Source organism: Ranitomeya imitator, chromosome 4 (genome assembly GCF_032444005.1).
Source record: "Ranitomeya imitator isolate aRanImi1 chromosome 4, aRanImi1.pri, whole genome shotgun sequence".
Classification (NCBI taxonomy): domain Eukaryota; kingdom Metazoa; phylum Chordata; class Amphibia; order Anura; family Dendrobatidae; genus Ranitomeya; species Ranitomeya imitator.
The window spans coordinates 505,565,971-505,586,884 of NC_091285.1; the positions used below are offsets into that span (position 1 = coordinate 505,565,971).

The 20,914-nt window shown below is 44.0% G+C and overlaps 1 protein-coding gene across 1 annotated transcript in view; it reads right to left on the reverse strand.

The window, feature by feature from the left end:
- Window positions 1-799: 799 nt before the first annotated feature.
- Window positions 800-20,914, reverse strand: part of SHC4 (SHC adaptor protein 4) — a 179,730-nt gene continuing 159,615 nt past the window's right edge. The window contains exons 10-12 of the mRNA XM_069766036.1: window positions 19,640-19,771; window positions 9,197-9,429; window positions 800-1,655 (exon numbers count right to left, since the gene is read on the reverse strand). Coding sequence (XP_069622137.1) covers window positions 1,509-1,655; window positions 9,197-9,429; window positions 19,640-19,771 — 512 coding nt within the window. The 3' untranslated portion in view covers window positions 800-1,508. The remainder of the gene's footprint in view (window positions 1,656-9,196; window positions 9,430-19,639; window positions 19,772-20,914) is intronic.

The following is a 20,914-nucleotide window of genomic DNA, read 5'->3' on the forward strand; positions in this document are numbered from 1 at the left end:
GTCACGTCACTCTCCTGGAAACAGGGCGCTGACATCGCTGGAACGACACTGTTTCGAGAGGTGAGTAAACACTATTTACATTTTAATTCGGATCCTGAATTCATTAAAATGCAATTATCCTGTCGAGGAAATCCCTTTAAATTTCCATGAGAAACATTTTCTGAAGATAAAGTCTGGTAAGAAAAAGAAGTCTTCCTATAATTTAATATGTATTTCCTTTCAATAAACATCTACATGAATTCAGAGACACAGAACACTCCAGTATGAGCCCAGTACTCGAATTTGGCACATCCAGACTGTGGATGAAATCCACCACCGTTACATCTACAGCTCACTCATCCAGGGAAAGAACAATATTTCATTTTGCATTAAATAGGACCGTGATGGAACTTACGCACTGGCATAATTGTTTTTATCTTTGTGATCAACGCTGTGTAACGAATTCTGAATTGATGTAAGAAGACTTTGAAAAGTGAAATTCAAACATTTTCCCAACTCACATTCCCACTGTTTCCTTGACAAATATAATTGATAAAAAATCCAGAATAATTAAAGAATACATGCCCCAGAATTTTTAGAATTGTTCTTTTGCTTCTGAAATCCAAAGTTATGTAAACTTTGTAAATAGGAAAAGGACTGCAGATTGAAACTTAGTGGCGTTTTATTATGTAAAGGTAACCACCATCAGCAGTAAAAATCAATTTTCCATGTCAAGTGTATTCATAATCTATAATTGACTTTTATAATTAACAAGCACCTCCCATCTGCAAGTAATTAGAAATCAGAAGGTCCATTGTCTAGACTCTGAACACTGCTTTATTCTGCAATAGTCTTGCAATTTATGTATTGGTTCACTGTTACATTGCTCCTTACCACATATGGCGTATTTCCCTTATATAAAAAAAAAAATACAATTTTCTGAAGTGTAGCAATTGTTGCCATACGGGGCCACAGAGAAAGAGAGGAAGTTTTATAATGATCTATATATGTATATTTACACTACAAAAGAAAGATTGCACTGTTAGTAAAAATATAAAGTTACTCAAATTTCATATTGAACTCATTAGATGTATGTATATACATGCCGGCTTTTCTTGTTTTCCATTATTTCATTTTAATATGTTCCATATTTTACAACTTCCAATAATATCATAAAGCTTTACACAGGTTTTGTAGAATGATTGTAATATAGACAAAAACATTTACCCTGCTAAGAGTTTTCCTTCCAAGGCACATACCTCTGATTTTGTCTGTCTCTGACGTACTATTGGGGGTTTGTGCTTTCAAGTATTATTTATATATTTTTACATAAAACCTTGACAGTTTTTACAGCAGTTTGTTTTGGAAAACACTCTTCCTGAACGCAAATTCCATCTCCATATGAAAAAGAGGCCTTCATTTATCACATCTCCTTATGTTTGATTGAGGTCCATAAGTATTGTTTACATCCGAAAAAAATATGGCACCTATCCCATAGTTTATATGCAGGCAATATAACTGCAGTTCTTTCATCCCTGGAGAGCGCCAGCTTCTTGCCTCCTTACTGGCTGCTTCAGACTAAGCTCACTTCCAGATGAAGTAATCGGCAACTCGTTTTCCATGTGGTACTTTATTAGGTGGCTCACATTGTCAAAAACACGATCTTTAGTTCTCACCTATTAGACAAAGACAATGTTTCAATTACAGCATAATAATATTCATAGATGTGTTTAATGTAAATTAATATTCCCAAGAACTGTGTGATGGAGACTATAGATAGGTCACATTGATGATATTATTCTAAAAATTCTGCAGTCAATACATTCCCGGTTCACACAGTGCGGTTCATGACGCCTTTTTGTAAGAGAAGAAAAGTATACATGTTTTTTCCCTTTTTTTTAGAATCGCATTCTTGGCTTTGTCTAAAGAAAATTCAAGAAGTATCGTTTCTCCTTGTGGAGAGTGACATGTTAAGCATGTCGAGGTGAGGAGACTTAAAGCCTCAATGCTCCTCTGGGAAATATGCAAATTGTCTCTTCAGAGAGGAAGATGACTTGAACTCTAGTGCCACCTATTGGAAGTAGCAATCCTAACAGTCAATGTCGACCCTTTAACGAGCCTTGTCACATGACTTAGGATAAAAGCCAAACCAGAATCTCAATTTGCAGACACTGTGTTTCGGGGTACTGCCCCTCGTCAGTGCAAAGTGTAGACCTGGTTTGGCTGATTGAGAGGCGTCTGACTGGGATCCAAGAAGTATTGTTTCTCCTTGCGGAGAGTGACATGTTAAGCATGTCGAGGTGAGGAGACTTAAAGCCGCAATTTTCTAAAGAAAATTAAAAGGGTTGTCTGGGCCAAATCAATATGGGTATGTTCCCACGGTCAGTAAACGCTGCAGGTTTGACACTACGTACATCCATAGCGTCCAACCCACAGAGGCCAGATGTTACAGTGTAGTGGATGAGATTTCAAGAAATCCCATATCCACTATGCGCGCAACGGCGCCCGCAGCTTACCTGCAGAGACGGACATGTGGCGCGTCTTTCCAGCATGTCTATTTATCTTGCGGCAACGCTCAATCTCTGCAAGATATCACCCATACAATGTATTGGATGCGGTGATTCCATACGGTTCAGTGAACACATTCGGAATCACCTGCGTTCAAAAGCTGGCAGGGCTTTGGATGCAGCGGACATGTGCTGCCTCCAAAGTGCTGCCGATTACTGACTGCGGGGACATAGCCTCAGTGACTGCGAACTTATTGATTTGGACCCGATAACCCCTTTCATCAAAAATCATACTGTTCTATGTGAACCTGACCTAAAGGCCCCTTCACATTAAGCGACGCTGCAGCGATACCGACAACGATCCGGATCGCTGCAGCGTCGCTCTTTGGTCGCTGGAGAGCTGTCACACAGACAGCTCTCCAGCGACCAACGATCCCGAGGTCCCCGGTAACCAGGGTAAACATCGGGTAACTAAGCGCAGGGCCGCGCTTAGTAACCCGATGTTTACCCTGGTTACCATGCTAAAAGTAAAAAAAAACAAACACTACATACTTACCTACAGCCGTCTGTCCTCCAGCGCTGCGCTCTGCTTCTCTGCTCTCCTCCTGTACTGTCTGGGAGCCGGAAAGCAGAGCGGTGACGTCACCGCTCTGCTTTCCGGCTCACAGCCAGTACAGGAGGAGTGCAGAGCGCAGCGCTGGAGGACAGACGGCTGTAGGTAAGTATGTAGCGTTTGTTTTTTTTACTTTTAGCATGGTAACCAGGGTAAACATCGGGTTACTAAGCGCGGCCCTGCGCTTAGTTACCCGATGTTTACCCTGGTTACCAGTGAAGACATCGCTGGATCGGTGTCACACACGCCGATCCAGCGATGTCCACGGGAGATCCAGCGACGAAATAAAGTTCTGGACTTTATTCAGCGACCAACGATCTCCCAGCAGGGGCCTGATCGTTGGTCGCTGTCACACATAACGATTTCATTAACGATATCGTTGCTACGTCACAAATAGCAACGATATCGTTAACAATATCGTTATGTGTGAAGGTACCTTAAGGCTGTGGATACATGTAAGATAAAAATCAGCCAAACTCATTGGGATCTTGACAGATCACAAACAATATATGTGTATAGGGGACTATGTGTATGGCAAATAAGATGAGGAAAAGAATTGGACATGTTGTATTTCAGCCTACCATTAAGTTTTTTGTTTTTTTTTACTTTCAACAATTACTAGACATTAAAAAATAATCGGTAAGTTTGGTATTGTATAATACATTTCAGTTTTACCACATAGTCAATATTGTAAAAATAACCTCATAAAATAATAGCTATTTCCATACGATCTTAGAAGACAAGAATTTTTCTGAATTCCAATCATTATGCTGTGAATTATATAGTAAATAAACGGTAGAAACAACTCATCCCTCAAGAAACAAATCTCCATAGGGTTCTTAACAGAAAAATAAAACCTTGCAATGACAGGAAGTGTAAGATGCAGCTCTATAGGAGACAATGACACTGAGACTGGATTTGTTTTTAACACAGATTTACTGTTAGCCGAGTGTCATGATATGTACTTTTGCCCTGTCCTGTATTTGAATAATATGTCATGATGTGATGCGACTTCTCTTTTGTTCTATTTACTGCACATTTTGCAATGTCATGGGGTGTATGTAACTAACCTGTCTACTTTCCCCAATACTTGTAGCCCTGAGCTATAATGTAATTAAGCTTTGTCCACACCACTAGGGAAGGAATAGCCATTCTTCCTCACAGCAGGTGGCTAGCCAAATACACACACTTCTAGACTAAAGGCCCCTTCACATTAAGCGACGCTGCAGCGATACCGACAACGATCCGGATCGCTGCAGCGTCGCTGTGTGGTCGCTGGAGAGCTGTCACACAGACAGCTCTCCAGCGACCAACGATCCCGAAGTCCCCGGGTAACCAGGGTAAACATCGGGTTACTAAGCGCAGGGCCGCGCTTAGTAACCCGATGTTTACCCTGGTTACCAGCGTAAAAGTAAAAAAAAACAAACACTACATACTTACCTACCGCTGTCTGTCCCCGGCGCTCTGCTTCTCTGCACTCCTCCTGTACTGGCTGTGAGCACAGCGGCCGGAAAGCAGAGCGGTGACGTCACCGCTCTGCTTTCCGGCTGACCGACGCTCACAGCCAGTACAGGAGTGCAGAGCACAGCGCCGGGGACAGACAGCGGTAGGTAAGTATGTAGTGTTTGTTTTTTTTTACTTTTACGCTGGTAACCAGGGTAAACATCGGGTTACTAAGCGCGGCCCTGCGCTTAGTTACCCGATGTTTACCCTGGTTACCAGTGAAGACATCGCTGGATTGGTGTCACACACGCCGATCCAGCGATGTCCACGGGAGATCCAGCGACGAAATAAAGTTCTGGACTTTGTTCAGCGACCAACGATCTCCCAGCAGGGGCCTGATCGTTGGTCGCTGTCACACATAACGATTTCCTTAACGATATCGTTGCTACGTCACAAAGAGCAACGATATCGTTAACGATATCGTTATGTGTGAAGGTACCTTTAGAGGAGGCCACCAGTCTAGAATCTTCTGGTGGACCTAACCATTGAATAGAAGGTGTGACCCCTACCCCCTTCATGGGCGGATCCCAGGAACTCAGAGAATCCATTCTTATTTTTGAGATCAGATGTGAGTTGATCCTTGAAGGAGAAGGAGTGGGGATTCTTAGCTGAGGCAAGACCCCACGCCCATCTAGGACTGTGGAAGCGAACGGGGCGAGACTTGAGCTGAGGACATATCTCGTCATTCGTGAGATTGTTTTGGGATCCCTTGGACTAATTGTGGACTATTGCTTTGTTACCTAGCACAAGGATTATCGGGAGGTGCCCCCGAATATGTTCCGTTGGACTAATTGTGGACTATTGCTTTGTTACCTGGCACAAGGATTATCGGGAGGTGCCCCCGAACCTGTTCCATTGGACTAATTGTGGACTCTGTAGATCTACCTGCATGTGCTGTTCCAGCGTTCTTGATAATAAATCTGTTGAATCATCCCTCGGCCTGTTGTCCCTTCTTGCTCTGCCGTACACCCCATCACAAACTGGTGGCAAGCAGTGGGACCAGAGCAGAAGGAATGGAGGACAAAGGCCCATCAACATCGGGAACCAGCACCGCAGAGTACAAGAACTGGACTGTGGTGAACCTACAAACAAAGGCCCGTGAACTGGGAGTCAGCTACAAGGGACTCTCCAAGGAGCAGCTCATTGAGGCTTTGGAAGGAGTTCGCCTGCAAGATGACGCTGAGGAAGGATCCTCACAGCAAATGGAGGAAAGACTGCAGCCGGAGGTAAATGCCCAAAGGAGTCAGTGGGTTGTGTGGTACGAGGAGGAGTTGGCATTGCTGGGAGAAGAGGCCACCATAGACTATAAGAAAGAGGCCATTCACCGAGCTCAGGAGAGGGAGAGGGAGGCCATTCACAGAGCCGAGGAGAGGGAGAGAGAGGCCATTCATAGAGCCGAGGTCCTTCGGCCTCCAATATTTACCATCCCACTGCTGCCACCAGTTTGTGACGGGGTGTTCGGCAGAGCAAGAAGGGACAACAGGCTGAGGGATGATTCATCAGATTTATTATCAAGAACGCTGGAACAATACATGCAGGTAGATCTACAGAGTCCACAATAGTCCAATGGAACAGGTTCGGTGGCACCTCCCGATAATCCTTGTGCCAGGTAACAAAGCAATAGTCCACAATTAGTCCAACGGAACATATTCGGGGCACCTCCCGATAATCCTTGTGCCAGGTAACAAAGCAATAGTCCACAATTAGTCCAAGGGATCCCAAAACAATCTCACGAACGACGAGATATGTCCTCAGCGCAAGTCTCGCCCCGTTTGCTTCCATAGTCCTAGATGGGCGTGGGGTCTTGCCTCAGCTAAGAATCCCCACTCCTTCTCCTTCAAGGATCAACTCACATCTGATCTCAAAAATAAGAATGGATTGTCTGAGTTCCTGGGATCCGCCCATGAAGGGGGTAGGGGTCACACCTTCTATTCAATGGTTGGGTCCACCAGAAGATTCTAGACTGGTGGGCTCCTCTTAAGGTACCTTCACACATAACGATATTGTTAACGATATCGTTGCTATTTGTGACGTAGCAACGATATCGTTAATGAAATCGTTATGTGTGACAGCGACCAACGATCAGGCCCCTGCTGGGAGATCGTTGGTCGCTGAATAAAGTCCAGAACTTTATTTCGTCGCTGGACTCCCTGAAGACATCGCTGGATCGGCGTGTGTGACACCGATCCAGCGATGTCTTCACTGGTAACCAGGGTAAACATCGGGTAACTAAGCGCAGGGCCGCGCTTAGTAACCCGATGTTTACCCTGGTTACCATGCTAAAAGTAAAAAAAAACAAACACTACATACTTACCTACCGCTGTCTGTCCTCCAGCGCTGTGCTCTGCTCTCCTCCTGTACTGGCTGTGAGCCGGAAAGCAGAGCGGTGACGTCACCGCTCTGCTTTCCGGCTCCCAGACAGTACAGGAGGAGTGCAGAGAAGCAGAGCGCAGCGCTGGAGGACAGACAGCGGTAGGTAAGTATCTAGTGTTTGTTTTTTTTTACTTTTAGCATGGTAACCAGGGTAAACATCGGGTTACTAAGCGCGGCCCTGCGCTTAGTTACCCGATGTTTACCCTGGTTACCGGCATCGTTGGTCGCTGGAGAGCGGTCTGTGTGACAGCTCTCCAGCGACCAAACAGCGACGCTGCAGCGATCCGGATCGTTGTCGGTATCGCTGCAGCGTCGCTCAATGTGAAGGGGCCTTTAGTCTAGAAGTTTGTGTATTTGGCTAGCCACCTGCTGTGAGGCAGAATGGCTATTCCTTCCCTAGTGGTGTGGACAAAGCTTAATTACATTATAGCTCAGGGCTACAAGTATTGGGGGAAGTAGACAGGTTAGTTACATACACCCCATGACATTGCAAAATGTGCAGTAAATACAACGAAAGAGAAGTCGCATCACATCATGACATATTATTCAAATACATGACAGGGCAAAAGTACATATCATGACAATCGTCTGGCTGTAGTATGGGCCCTCAGGAAACTAAGACCGTATCTGTATGGACGAGAATTCACTGTGGTTACTGATCACAATCCCCTCATCTGGCTGAACAGAGTCTCTGGGGACAATGGACGCTTACTACGATGGAGCCTGGCTCTGCAGCCCTATAACTTTACCATACAGTATAGAAGAGGCAGCCAACACCAAAATGCAGATGGACTGTCCAGGCAAGAGGAGCCCTGAGTCCGGTCAGCCATGCCTGTGTGTACTTAACCAGCGACCTGTAGAGGTCCCTGGTACGTACACAAATTGGGAGGGGAAGGGATTGTCATGATATGTACTTTTGCCCTGTCCTGTATTTGAATAATATGTCATGATGTGATGCGACTTCTCTTTCGTTGTATTTACTGCACATTTTGCAATGTCATGGGGTGTATGTAACTAACCTGTCTACTTTCCCCAATACTTGTAGCCCTGAGCTATAATGTAATTAAGCTTTGTCCACACCACTAGGGAAGGAATAGCCATTCTTCCTCACAGCAGGTGGCTAGCCAAATACACAAACTTCTAGACTAAGAGGAGCCCACCAGTCTAGAATCTTCTGGTGGACCCAACCATTGAATAGAAGGTGTGACCCCTACCCCCTTCATGGGCGGATCCCAGGAACTCAGACAATCCATTCTTATTTTTGAGATCAGATGTGAGTTGATCCTTGAAGGAGAAGGAGTGGGGATTCTTAGCTGAGGCAAGACCCCACGCCCATCTAGGACTGTGGAAGCAAACGGGGCGAGACTTGAGCTGAGGACATATCTCATCGTTCGTGAGATTGTTTTGGGATCCCTTGGACTAATTGTGGACTATTGCTTTGTTACCTGGCACAAGGATTATCGGGAGGTGCCCCCGAATATGTTCCGTTGGACTAATTGTGGACTATTGCTTTGTTACCTGGCACAAGGATTATCGGGAGGTGCCCCCGAACCTGTTCCATTGGACTAATTGTGGACTCTGTAGATCTACCTGCATGTGTTGTTCCAGCGCTCTTGATAATAAATCTGTTGAATCATCCCTCGGCCTGTTGTCCCTTCTTGCTCTGCCGTACACCCCGTCACACCGAGATCAGGGAATATTGTATTCATAGTGAATATGGAAAACGACAAATGTAACTGTATTTTTCTGGGTAAGGCCCTGGTGCCAGATTCCCCAGGACACACACTTACTTATGCAGTCTTCTCCAGCTATTCCAGAAAGAAAAGTTTCTAGGATCTCTACTGGGTATTATAGAGAGGTTTGGCTCCATCTAGTAGTCACTACCGCTGCATCTTTCCTGCATATTCGCCAGAACTCTTTTGATGTTGCAGGACGTTTGCAATGTTACAGAAGAAGTTAAGAATTATAAACCTGTCCCTTTATGCAAACGAAAAAACTGGTTTAAAACTAATATGTATAACTATTTATAATGTATTTTTTTCTACATTCCTCTTTTTTCCAGAAAGTCCCTCCCATAAGTTCTAAAGGAAAAATGGGTAATTAGGACATAAAACAAAGTGCCCTCTATGATTATTTTTAAAATGTCACATTTCCTGTTCTGTTAGATGTCAGTAGATGTCGTTTAGCTTCATGGGAAAGTAGAAGACAAGCAAGCACTTACTTTTCCCTGTGGGTCCACTAGCAGGAGATGCTTATGATGTCCACCATGAAGTCCACTCAGTACATATTGACCAACTGATGTTGTGCTTTCTCGAACTAAAAAGTCTCCATCATGAATGAGCATGCTTTCTGCAAGCTTTCGATTAATCTTCCCATGATACCATACTTCCCTCAGCAAAGAGTTGTTGATGGGTGATTTGCCTGCCTGGCAAAGCTTTTCAGGATCTTGAATTTCTAAGACATGAAAACAATGAAAATATATTCTGTTTCTATTTTTTGATAAGAAGTAATAGATTGGTGATCAATATAGTATAACTACCCATCATGACTATGACTATCTATATTATAGTGTCCATTACTTAGGACAGATTGCACTCATTAAAATTGTTTTTCTTTATTATTATTATGTATTTGTTTAAAAGTGGGCCTTTTCTCAACTGTGTAACCTGATTACAGATTACAGATTACCTGTGTAAATATATTCAAATGATTTAGGATTAAGCATAATAACAGACGCGGGTTCTTTACTGTAAGAGCAGTGAGACTATGGAACTCTCTGCCGTATGATGTTGTAATGAGTGATTCATTACTAAAATTTAAGAGGGGACTGGATGCCTTTCTGGAAAAGTATAATGTTGCAGGGTATATATACTAGATTCCTTGATAGGGCGTTGATCCAGGGAACTAGTCTGATTGCCGTATGTGGAGTCGGGAAGGAATTTTTTTCCGCAATGTGGAACTTACTCTTTGCCACATGGGTTTTTTTTGCCTTCCTCTGGATCAACATGTTAGGGCATGTTAGGTTAGGCTATGGGATGAACGACATGGACATAAAGTCTTCCTTCAACCTTAATAACTATCTTACTCTGTTACTCTGTTAGGGTAAGTTCACACAGGGCGTTTTTGCTGCGTTTTTTTATGCTAATTTTCAGCTGCTTTTTACAGTACCAGCAAAGCCTATGAGATTTCAGAAATTGGACATAGAGCATGTCACTTACAGCGTTTTTGCTGCCTTTTTTCAGCGTTTTTCACCCATTGCCTTGAATGGGTGTTGAAAAAAACGCATGTATACTTTGCTGCGTTTTTGGTGCTGAAAAACCAAGAACATTAGCATGGACAAAGAGAAAAAAAACAGCACCAAATATGCAACAAAAAACGCAACAAAAGCGCACCTAAACCTGCATTTTTGACGCAGCTTCTTTCCTGCCAAGAAGATCAGGTTTTGCTGCAGAAAAAAAAGAGCCAGAAGTTTACATACACTATGTAAAAAGACACATATGCATGTTTTTCTCAATATCTGACATGAAATCAGAATAAACATTTCCCTTTTAATGTCTATTAGGATTACCATATTTATTAATATTTCCCAAATTCCAGAATATTGAGAGCGACAGAATGTGTTAAGGCATTTTTATTACTGCAAAGTCAAAAGTTTACATACACTAAGATTACTATGCCTTGAAACAATTCTGGATTGCCTATATGATGATGACATGTGTTTGGTAGCTTCTGATATGTTTTTTGGCAACATCTGAGTTAATTTGAGATACCTGTGGATGTATTTTAATGCACACCTGAAACACACTGCTTCTTTGTGTACCATCATGGGAAAGTCTAAAGAATTCATCCAAGATATCAGGAAGAGAATTGTGGAATTGCACAAGTCTGGCTCATCCTTGGGTACAATTTCAAGATACCTGAAGGTGCCTCGTTGTGTAGTAAGTTATCTTTAATGGTTTCAAACACTCCAATTAATTAATACTAATTATTGATATATATTGATATGGTTTAAATCAGTTATAATATTCAGTATATCCTTAATTAAGGAGTTTGCATAAGGTCATTGAAGTTTAAATGTCAAACCAGATGATCCATCTAGCAGAAGGTCATTTGTTGTTTAGTAACTGACCAGTTGTTTGTTATTAGTAAATGTATTTGTTGTTAGTACCTGACCAGTATTTGTTGTCAGTAACTGACTGGTTTAAGGAGGTTTCCTCCTGGCATTCCAATGACCATCAAAGTTTTTTACTGAAATACATTGGACAGTATAAGATATAAAAGAGAGACATGCAACAGGGAGAGGGAGGCAGAAGGAACACTCACATGGAAGAGAGATGAGAGAGAGACCGCCTGATGACCTTTACCATAATGTAATGTATGAATAATGTTATTTTACTGTTTATAGTGACTGTGTATTTGCAGCGCCCCAGAGTCCTGGTCGTTGCAGTAATGTCGCTCTGCCACTAAGGGGAGTGTTATTATTTCTGATTGCACTAAAGGAGTTCACCTGACCAGGTATCACAAGCACACATTACACTTCACACTCCGGCCACCAGGGGGAGCAAAAGGCACTATGTACTAGGCCACTCCTCACACTGGTAAAACTGGGGGTTGTGTTGTGAATTCTGTGGCCAAGCTCCCTCCTGTGGTCGTGAGTGGTACTGCGGCTGGTTCTGTCTATAAGCTTCCTTTGGTGGATGAGAGTGGTACTGCGGCTTCTGAGTTTCCTTCCTCAGGTGATGAGGTTAATTCGTTAGGTGCTGCTCTATTTAACTCCACCTGGTGCTTTGATCCTGGCCTCTAGTCAATGTTCTAGTATTGGTCTTGTTTCCTCCTGGATCGTTCCTGTGGCCTGTCTATCCTGCATAGCTAAGTTCTGCTTATGTTATTTTTGTTTGCTATATTTTTCTGTCCAGCTTGCTATATTGGTTTTTCTTGCTTGCTGGAAGCTCTGAGACGCAGAGGGAGCACCTCCGTACCGTTAGTCGGTGCGGAGGGTCTTTTTGCCCCTCTGCGTGGTTGTTTGTAGGTTTTTGTGTTGACCGCAAAGCTATCTTTCCTATCCTCGGTCTATTCAGTAAGTCGGGCCTCACTTTGCTAAATCTATTTCATCTCTGTGTTTGTATTTCATCTTTACTCACAGTCATTATATGTGGGGGGCTGCCTTTTCCTTTGGGGAATTTCTCTGAGGCAAGGTAGGCTTATTTTTCTTTCTTCAGGGCTAGTTAGTTTCTCAGGCTGTGCCGAGTTGCATAGGGAGTGTTAGGCGCAATCCACGGCTACCTCTAGTGTGGTGTGATAGGATTAGGGATTGCGGTCAGCAGAGTTTCCACGTCTCAGAGCTCGTCATATGTTTTTGGTAAATGTCAGGTCACTTTGTATGCTCTGAACTTCAAGGTCCATTGTGGTTCTGAATTACCTGTTCATAACAGTACTGGAGGCCCAAAGTACTAATGCTTCTCAATAGAGGGAAAAGAGAAGTTCTGAGACCATTTTTTCTTCTTTGCACTGTGTTCTGTCTTTCTTTTCCCCTATACATCAGGGTGGTTCAGAACACAGGTGTGGACATGGACATTCAGGGTCTGTCCTCTTTGATGGATAATCTCACTATAAGAGTACAGAACATTCAAGATTTAGTGGTTCAGAATCCTATGTTAGAACCTAAAATTCCTATTCCTGAGTTATTTTTTGGAGATAGAGCTAAGTTTTTGAATTTTAAAAATAATTGTAAACTATTTCTGGCTTTGAAACCCCGCTCCTCTGGTGACCCAGTTCAACAAATTATTATTTCTTTATTACATGGCGACCCTCAAGACTGGGCATTTTCCCTTGCGCCAGGAGATCCTGCATTATGTAATATTGATGCGTTTTTTCTGGCGCTCGGATTGCTGTACGACGAACCTAATTCAGTGGATCAGGCAGAGAAAAATTTGCTGGCTCTGTGTCAGGGTCAGGATGAGATAGAGATTTATTGTCAGAAGTTTAGAAAGTGGTCCGTGCTCACTCAATGGAATGAATGTGCGCTGGCAGCTATTTTCAGAAAGGGTCTCTCTGAAGCCCTTAAGGATGTCATGGTGGGATTTCCTATGCCTGCTGGTCTGAATGAGTCTATGTCTTTGGCCATTCAGATCGGTCGACGCTTGCGCGAGCGTAAATCTGTGCACCATTTGGCGGTATTATATGAGCATAAACCTGAGCCTATGCAGTGCGATAGGACTTTAACCAGAGCTGAAAGGCAAGAACACAGACGTCAGAATGGGCTGTGTTTCTACTGTGGTGATTCCACTCATGCTATCTCCAATTGTCCTAAGCGCACTAAGCGGTTCGCTAGGTCTGCCACCATTGGTACGGTACAGTCGAATTTTCTTTTGTCCGTTACTTTGATCTGCTCTTTGTCTTCCTATTCTGTCATGGCATTTGTGGATTCAGGCGCTGCCCTGAATTTGATGGACTTGGAGTTTGCTAGGCGCTGTGAGTTTGTCTTGGAGCCCTTGCAGTGTCCTATTCCATTGAGAGGAATTGATGCTACGCCTTTGGCCAAGAATAAGCCTCAGTATTGGACCCAGCTGACCATGTGCATGGCTCCTGCGCACCAGGAGGATATTCGCTTTCTGGTGTTGCATAATCTGCATGATGTGGTCGTGTTGGGGTTGCCATGGCTACAAGTCCATAACCCAGTATTAGATTGGACATCAATGTCTGTGTCCAGCTGGGGTTGTCAGGGGGTACATGGTGATGTTCCATTTCTGTCTATCTCATCATCCACCCCTTCTGAGGTCCCAGAGTTCTTGTCTGATTACCGGGATGTATTCGATGAGCCCAAGTCCAATGCCCTACCTCCGCATAGGGATTGTGATTGTGCTATCGATTTGATTCCTGGTAGTAAGTTTCCTAAGGGTCGACTGTTTAATTTATCTGTACCTGAGCACGCCGCTATGCGGAGTTACGTGAAGGAGTCTTTGGAGAAGGGTCATATTCGCCCGTCATCGTCGCCATTGGGAGCGGGGTTCTTTTTTGTGGCCAAGAAGGATGGTTCGCTGAGACCTTGTATTGATTACCGCCTTCTAAATAAAATTACGGTCAAATTTCAGTACCCCTTACCGCTGCTGTCTGATTTGTTTGCTCGGATTAAGGGGGCTAGTTGGTTCACCAAGATAGATCTTCGTGGTGCGTATAATCTTGTGCGTATTAAACGGGGCGATGAATGGAAAACAGCATTTAATACGCCCGAAGGCTATTTTGAGTACCTGGTTATGCCATTCGGACTTTCTAATGCTCCATCAGTGTTTCAGTCCTTTATGCATGACATCTTCCGAGAGTACCTGGATAAATTCCTGATTGTATACTTGGATGATATTTTGGTCTTCTCGGATGATTGGGAGTCTTATGTGAAGCAGGTCAGAATGGTGTTCCAGGTCCTGCGTGCTAATTCTTTGTTTGTGAAGGGGTCAAAGTGTCTCTTTGGTGTTCAGAATATTTCATTTTTGGGGTTCATTTTTTCTCCTTCTACTATCGAGATGGACCCTGTTAAAGTTCAGGCCATTTATGATTGGACTCAGCCTACATCTCTGAAGAGTCTGCAGAAGTTCCTGGGCTTTGCTAATTTTTATCGTCGCTTCATCGCTAATTTTTCTAGCATTGCTAAACCGTTGACTGATTTAACCAAGAAGGGTGCTGATGTGGTCAATTGGTCTTCTGCTGCTGTGGAAGCTTTTCAGGAGTTGAAGCGTCGTTTTTCTTCTGCCCCTGTGTTGTGCCAACCAGATGTTTCGCTTCCGTTCCAGGTCGAGGTTGATGCTTCCGAAATTGGAGCGGGGGCTGTTTTGTCGCAGAGAAGTTCTGATTGCTCGGTGATGAAACCATGTGCCTTCTTTTCCAGGAAATTTTCACCTGCTGAGCGAAATTATGATGTTGGCAATCGAGAGTTGCTAGCCATGAAGTGGGCATTCGAGGAGTGGCGTCATTGGCTTGAAGGAGCTAAGTATCGCATGGTGGTCTTGACTGATCACAAAAACTTGACTTATCTCGAGTCTGCCAAACGGTTGAATCCTAGACAGGCTCGTTGGTCGCTGTTTTTCTCCCGTTTTGACTTTGTGGTTTCGTACCTTCCGGGCTCTAAAAATGTGAAGGCAGATGCCCTGTCTAGGAGTTTTGTGCCCGATTCTCCGGGTTTGTCTGAGCCGGCGGGTATTCTCAAAGAGGGGGTAATTTTGTCTGCCATCTCCCCTGATTTGCGGCGGGTGCTGCAAAAATTTCAGGCTGATAGACCTGACCGTTGCCCAGCGGAGAAACTGTTTGTCCCTGATAGGTGGACGAATAAAGTTATCTCTGAGGTTCATTGTTCGGTGTTGGCTGGTCATCCTGGAATCTTTGGTACCAGAGATTTGGTGGCTAGATCCTTTTGGTGGCCGTCTCTGTCGCGGGATGTGCGTTCTTTTGTGCAGTCCTGTGGGATTTGTGCTCGGGCTAACCCTGCTGTTCTCGTGCCAGTGGGTTGCTTTTGCCCTTGCCGGTCCCGAAGAGGCCTTGGACACATATCTCTATGGATTTTATTTTGGATTTCCCCGTCTCTCAAAGAATGTCGGTCATTTGGGTGGTTTGTGATCGCTTCTCTAAGATGGTCCATTTGGTGCCCTTGTCTAAATTGCCTTCCTCCTCTGATTTGGTGCCGTTGTTTTTCCAGCATGTGGTTCGTTTACATGGCATTCCAGAGAACATCGTTTCTGACAGAGGTTCCCAGTTTGTTTCGAGGTTTTGGCGAGCTTTTTGTGCTAGGATGGGCATTGATTTGTCTTTTTCCTCGGCTTTCCATCCTCAGACAAATGGCCAGACTGAACGAACCAATCAGACCTTGGAAACATATCTGAGATGTTTTGTTTCTGCTGATCAGGATGATTGGGTGTCCTTTTTGCCTTTGGCTGAGTTCGCCCTTAATAATCGGGCCAGCTCGGCTACTTTGGTTTCGCCGTTTTTCTGCAATTCTGGGTTCCACCCTCGTTTCTCTTCAGGGCAGGTTGAGTCTTCGGACTGTCCTGGTGTGGATACTGTGGTGGATAGGTTGCAGCAGATTTGGACTCATGTAGTGGACAATCTGACTTTGTCCCAGGAGAAGGCTCAACGTTTCACTAACCGCAGGCGCTGTGTGGGTCCCCGACTTCGTGTTGGGGATTTGGTTTGGTTGTCATCTCGTTATATTCCTATGAAGGTTTCCTCTCCTAAATTTAAGCCTCGTTTCATTGGTCCATATAGGATTTCTGAGGTTCTTAATCCTGTGTCTTTTCGTTTGACTCTTCCAGCTTCTTTTTCCATCCATAACGTGTTCCATAGGTCATTGTTGCGGAGATACGTGGCACCTGTGGTTCCATCTATTGATCCTCCTGCTCCGGTTTTGGTTGAAGGGGAATTGGAGTATATTGTGGAGAAGATTTTGGATTCTCGTGTTTCGAGACGGAAACTCCAGTATTTGGTTAAGTGGAAGGGTTATGGTCAGGAAGATAATTCCTGGGTCTTTGCCTCTGATGTCCATGCTGCCGATCTGGTTCGTGCCTTTCATGTGGCTCATCCTGGTCGGCCTGGGGGCTCTGGTGAGGGTTCGGTGACCCCTCCTCAAGGGGGGGGTACTGTTGTGAATTCTGTGGCCAAGCTCCCTCCTGTGGTCGTGAGTGGTACTGCGGCTGGTTCTGTCTATAAGCTTCCTTTGGTGGATGAGAGTGGTACTGCGGCTTCTGAGTTTCCTTCCTCAGGTGATGAGGTTAAGTCGTTAGGTGCTGCTCTATTTAACTCCACCTGGTGCTTTGATCCTGGCCTCCAGTCAATGTTCTAGTATTGGTCTTGTTTCCTCCTGGATCGTTCCTGTGGCCTGTCTATCCTGCATAGCTAAGTTCTGCTTATGTTATTTTTGTTTGCTATATTTTTCTGTCCAGCTTGCTATATTGCTATATTGGTTTTTCTTGCTTGCTGGAAGCTGTGAGACGCAGAGGGAGCACCTCCGTACCGTTAGTCGGTGCGGAGGGTCTTTTTGCCCCTCTGCGTGGTTGTTTGTAGGTTTTTGTGTTGACCGCAAAGCTATCTTTCCTATCCTCGGTCTATTCAGTAAGTCGGGCCTCACTTTGCTAAATCTATTTCATCTCTGTGTTTGTATTTCATCTTTACTCACAGTCATTATATGTGGGGGGCTGCCTTTTCCTTTGGGGAATTTCTCTGAGGCAAGGTAGGCTTATTTTTCTTTCTTCAGGGCTAGTTAGTTTCTCAGGCTGTGCCGAGTTGCATAGGGAGTGTTAGGCGCAATCCACGGCTACCTCTAGTGTGGTGTGATAGGATTAGGGATTGCGGTCAGCAGAGTTTCCACGTCTCAGAGCTCGTCATATGTTTTTGGTAAATGTCAGGTCACTTTGTATGCTCTGAACTTCAAGGTCCATTGTGGTTCTGAATTACCTGTTCATAACAGGGTTGGATAGGAAGTTAGGAGAACGCAGCCTGGGAGAGCTCCAGGGAGGACCTGTCAGAACTGGGAATCTGGCAGGTACCTAGCAGAAAGGACAGATTGTTACGGGACCGCGCCTGCACTACCTTGCGGCGGTATCTCAAGAAAGGACACGAAGAGAAGGATATTGTGGAGAAGTGAGAAGTGGGATCATAGTACGAAGGAGATAGAACCAGAAGGAGTCGTTCCCCGAGATTGTCAACATCCTTCTGAGGCGCGTAGCTGGTGGCCGGAGCACCGAGGAAGTAACAGACTCCACGCATTACTTCAAACAGCGGCAGGACAGTTGATTACAGGTTGGCTGTCTGACTTAAAATCACCTAGAAGGACATAGGAGGCGATCGTGGGAGAGGGGCATCGCTAGGGTCCCAGAATAACTCCAGGCCTACCTGTCATAAAGGTGCGTCCTAGCCATATTATCTGGGGGACGGAGAGAGAGAAGGAACAGATACGACAGTTGTGAGGACGATCCCGTGGTGCTCAGCAGGGAAGGACTACAACACAGGCGCTAGAAGGTAGACACTGATTCCCACCTGCAAAAGGGAACTCTGGATGTGCCTTCAGACCGGCCGGTCTCAGCCAGCCCCGTTAGCAGTGCTCTGGGCTGCGGACCCCGAAGCCTTCAGTAAAGGTAAAGAGACTACAACCCTGTGTCCTCGTTATTCCTCGCACCTTGCACCACGCACCATCACTTTTCATTGGACGCCCCTTAGCTGGGTCACTGACCGGGTCTAGCCACTCTGACAACCCCGGATCGAGTACCCCGTGGCCCTGTGTCTGGGGGCGCTCCATATTTTCTTATTATTAAGTAAATTCATATTAGTTTATTCAATTGCCGTGTGAGCATTTATTTATTCATCACAATTCTTTGAACCGTAACAAAACACTCGTTCATCTGTACAAACAACTATACGCAAGTACAAATAAGATGGGAATGTCCAGCCATCATACCGCTCAGGAAGGAGACGGGACCCGTGTCCCAGAGATGAACGTGCTTTGGTCCAAGATGTGCGCATGAACCCAAGGACAAAAGCAAAAAACTTTGTGAAGATGATAGTGGAAGCTGGTAAGATTGTGTTAATATCCACATTGAAACGAGTATTGTATCAACATGGTCTGAAAGACCACTCTGGCAGGAAGAAGCCATTACTCCAAAAGAAACATACTGTAAAAAAGCCAGATTAATGTTTGCAAATGCACACAGGAACAAATACTTTAATTTTGGAGACATGTCCTGTGGTCTGATGAAGCTAAAATTGAACTTTTTGGGCATAATGACCATTGTTACTTCTGGAGGAAAAAAGGAGAAGGTTGGAAGCCTAAGAACACCATCCCAAGTGTGGCAGCATCATGTTGTGGGGTTGTTTTGCTGCAGGAGGGAAAGGTTTATTCTGATGCATATGGGTCTTTTTATATAGTGTACTGTATGTAAATTTCTGGTTTCAACTGTATGTCTATACAATGGCCCCAATTATTCAAGTATTGCGGTTTTCTCACCGGTCTTAATGAGGGGTGTGCTGGAGTTAGACACTACTGGAGGCCATGGAGGCCATGCCTCTTCATGAATCTAGAGAGTATAATGAGTGGCAAGCTCCTCAAGTCAAGGATTGGAGTGAAATCTCTGGTGTAGGGAATGTTGCAGCTCGTGATGAATTAGACGAGGTGTGGTATTATACCCCTGATGCCCCCTCTTACATCAAAAGGTGTAAAATTTTGCCACAACTCTGAGTTGTGCTAAAAAAATTTGACATTTCAGAGCTCTTATGCCACTTATGTGTAAAAGCATTTGTGAATCGTAGCAAGTGACTTTGGCTGTTGCGCCTTATTAATTATTATCTCGGCACAATGTTGCACAGCCTAAAATCCTAAATGAGATAATATGAGATAATGAGATTATGATGTGTGACCAAGATCATGGCTGCAAAAGGTTGATGCAGCTTTCATCATCCTCCTAACTGGGAAAACCAATAGTGGTTCTACAATGTCCTCATGTGCCACAGATGATGAGGACATTTCATTGTGTAGTTCATATAATTCATGAAAGAAACAGGCAGTAATGCTTTGTCTTACTGGAAATGCGGCTTTTCTGGAACATCTGGTAAGCGTTGATTACGGTAATGAAACATCACTACATATTAATGCAATAATGGAAAGTAAGATTTATATATTTTGTTTGCATACTTGATTTTACACATGCTTTCCCTGAAAGCTTATCCTGATTTTCAGTTTTTGGCACTGTGTTCATATAAGATGGATCATCCATGTCTCTGCCGGGGAGAATATCTTGCATGTCTTCATTCTGTGTTGTGAGACCTGAAAACACAAGTTTGGTTTGATTTAATTAGTAAGTGAAGTAAAGTATGTAATCATAAGAAAGGTTTTATGAAGCATATATGGGGTATAGAGGAAGCCTATGCAGCTGCTTCACCATATCTTACAACTTTACAGAATAGAAAAAGGGAAAACCTATGCGCAGTTGCAGTGTTGCGGCAAATTTTTGGCCATGTCCCTTGCCATACACACCCATTCACCATTTCTTTCTACCATGGCAGGAGGAGATGCCAGAGGAGGCATGGGGGCAGTCAGTAACATTCAGCAGATGCCCGAGACTGTAGAGTATAGACCCAAATCTGTTACTGTCCCGCTGTACCCGGGACTGTTGGGACCTATGGATTTTTTGCTCATTTATTCATAGTTGTAACTAGAGATGAGTGAATATTTCAATGTTTGGGTCGGATTCCGGTCGCCATATTTGCAAAATTCACCGAACGCCATTGGAGTCAATGGGAGTACAGATAAGTGAATATGATTGGAAACGATCATCAAGCAAAATAGGCAAAATATGGAACGAATATTGCAAATTCAGATTCGGCAATCGTTTTTGAACATTCACTCATCTCTAGTTGTAACAGCCATTAAGTTATCATTTCTAAATAAGGTCTACTATATGACGACTTGCTTCTGTGCGTCTGTAAGGCCGTGTTCACACGTAGGGTAAATTCTGCTTTATATCAGCATGTTTTCTGCAGTTGTCTGCACCAAACTGCAATAACAATCTTTTGTGTTTTTGCTGCTTTTTTAGTTTCTTCTTTCCCCCTTATTTGATGTGTTTTTGCTGTAGATTTGAACCTCATTTTTAATGTATTTTTATAGTATGCAAAAGCTTTCATTTTGCGTTTAAAAAAGCAGCAGCTTTTTTAATGGTTTTTTTCAAGCTCCCTATGGAGACCCATAGCGTAAGAAAAGCACCAAATTTGCATGGTTCAACAGTGACTTTAGATGCACTGTCGGTATGAGTTTTTATGAATTCGCTTCCACTTTGTTTGCACAGTTAAACGCAGCAGAATTTCTGTGCAAAATGCAGCATTTACGCTATGCGTGATCACAACGTCAGAATTACATTTTTCGAGAAGGGGAAAAAAATTAACCCCTTTTTTTCCACCATTTACTAATTAC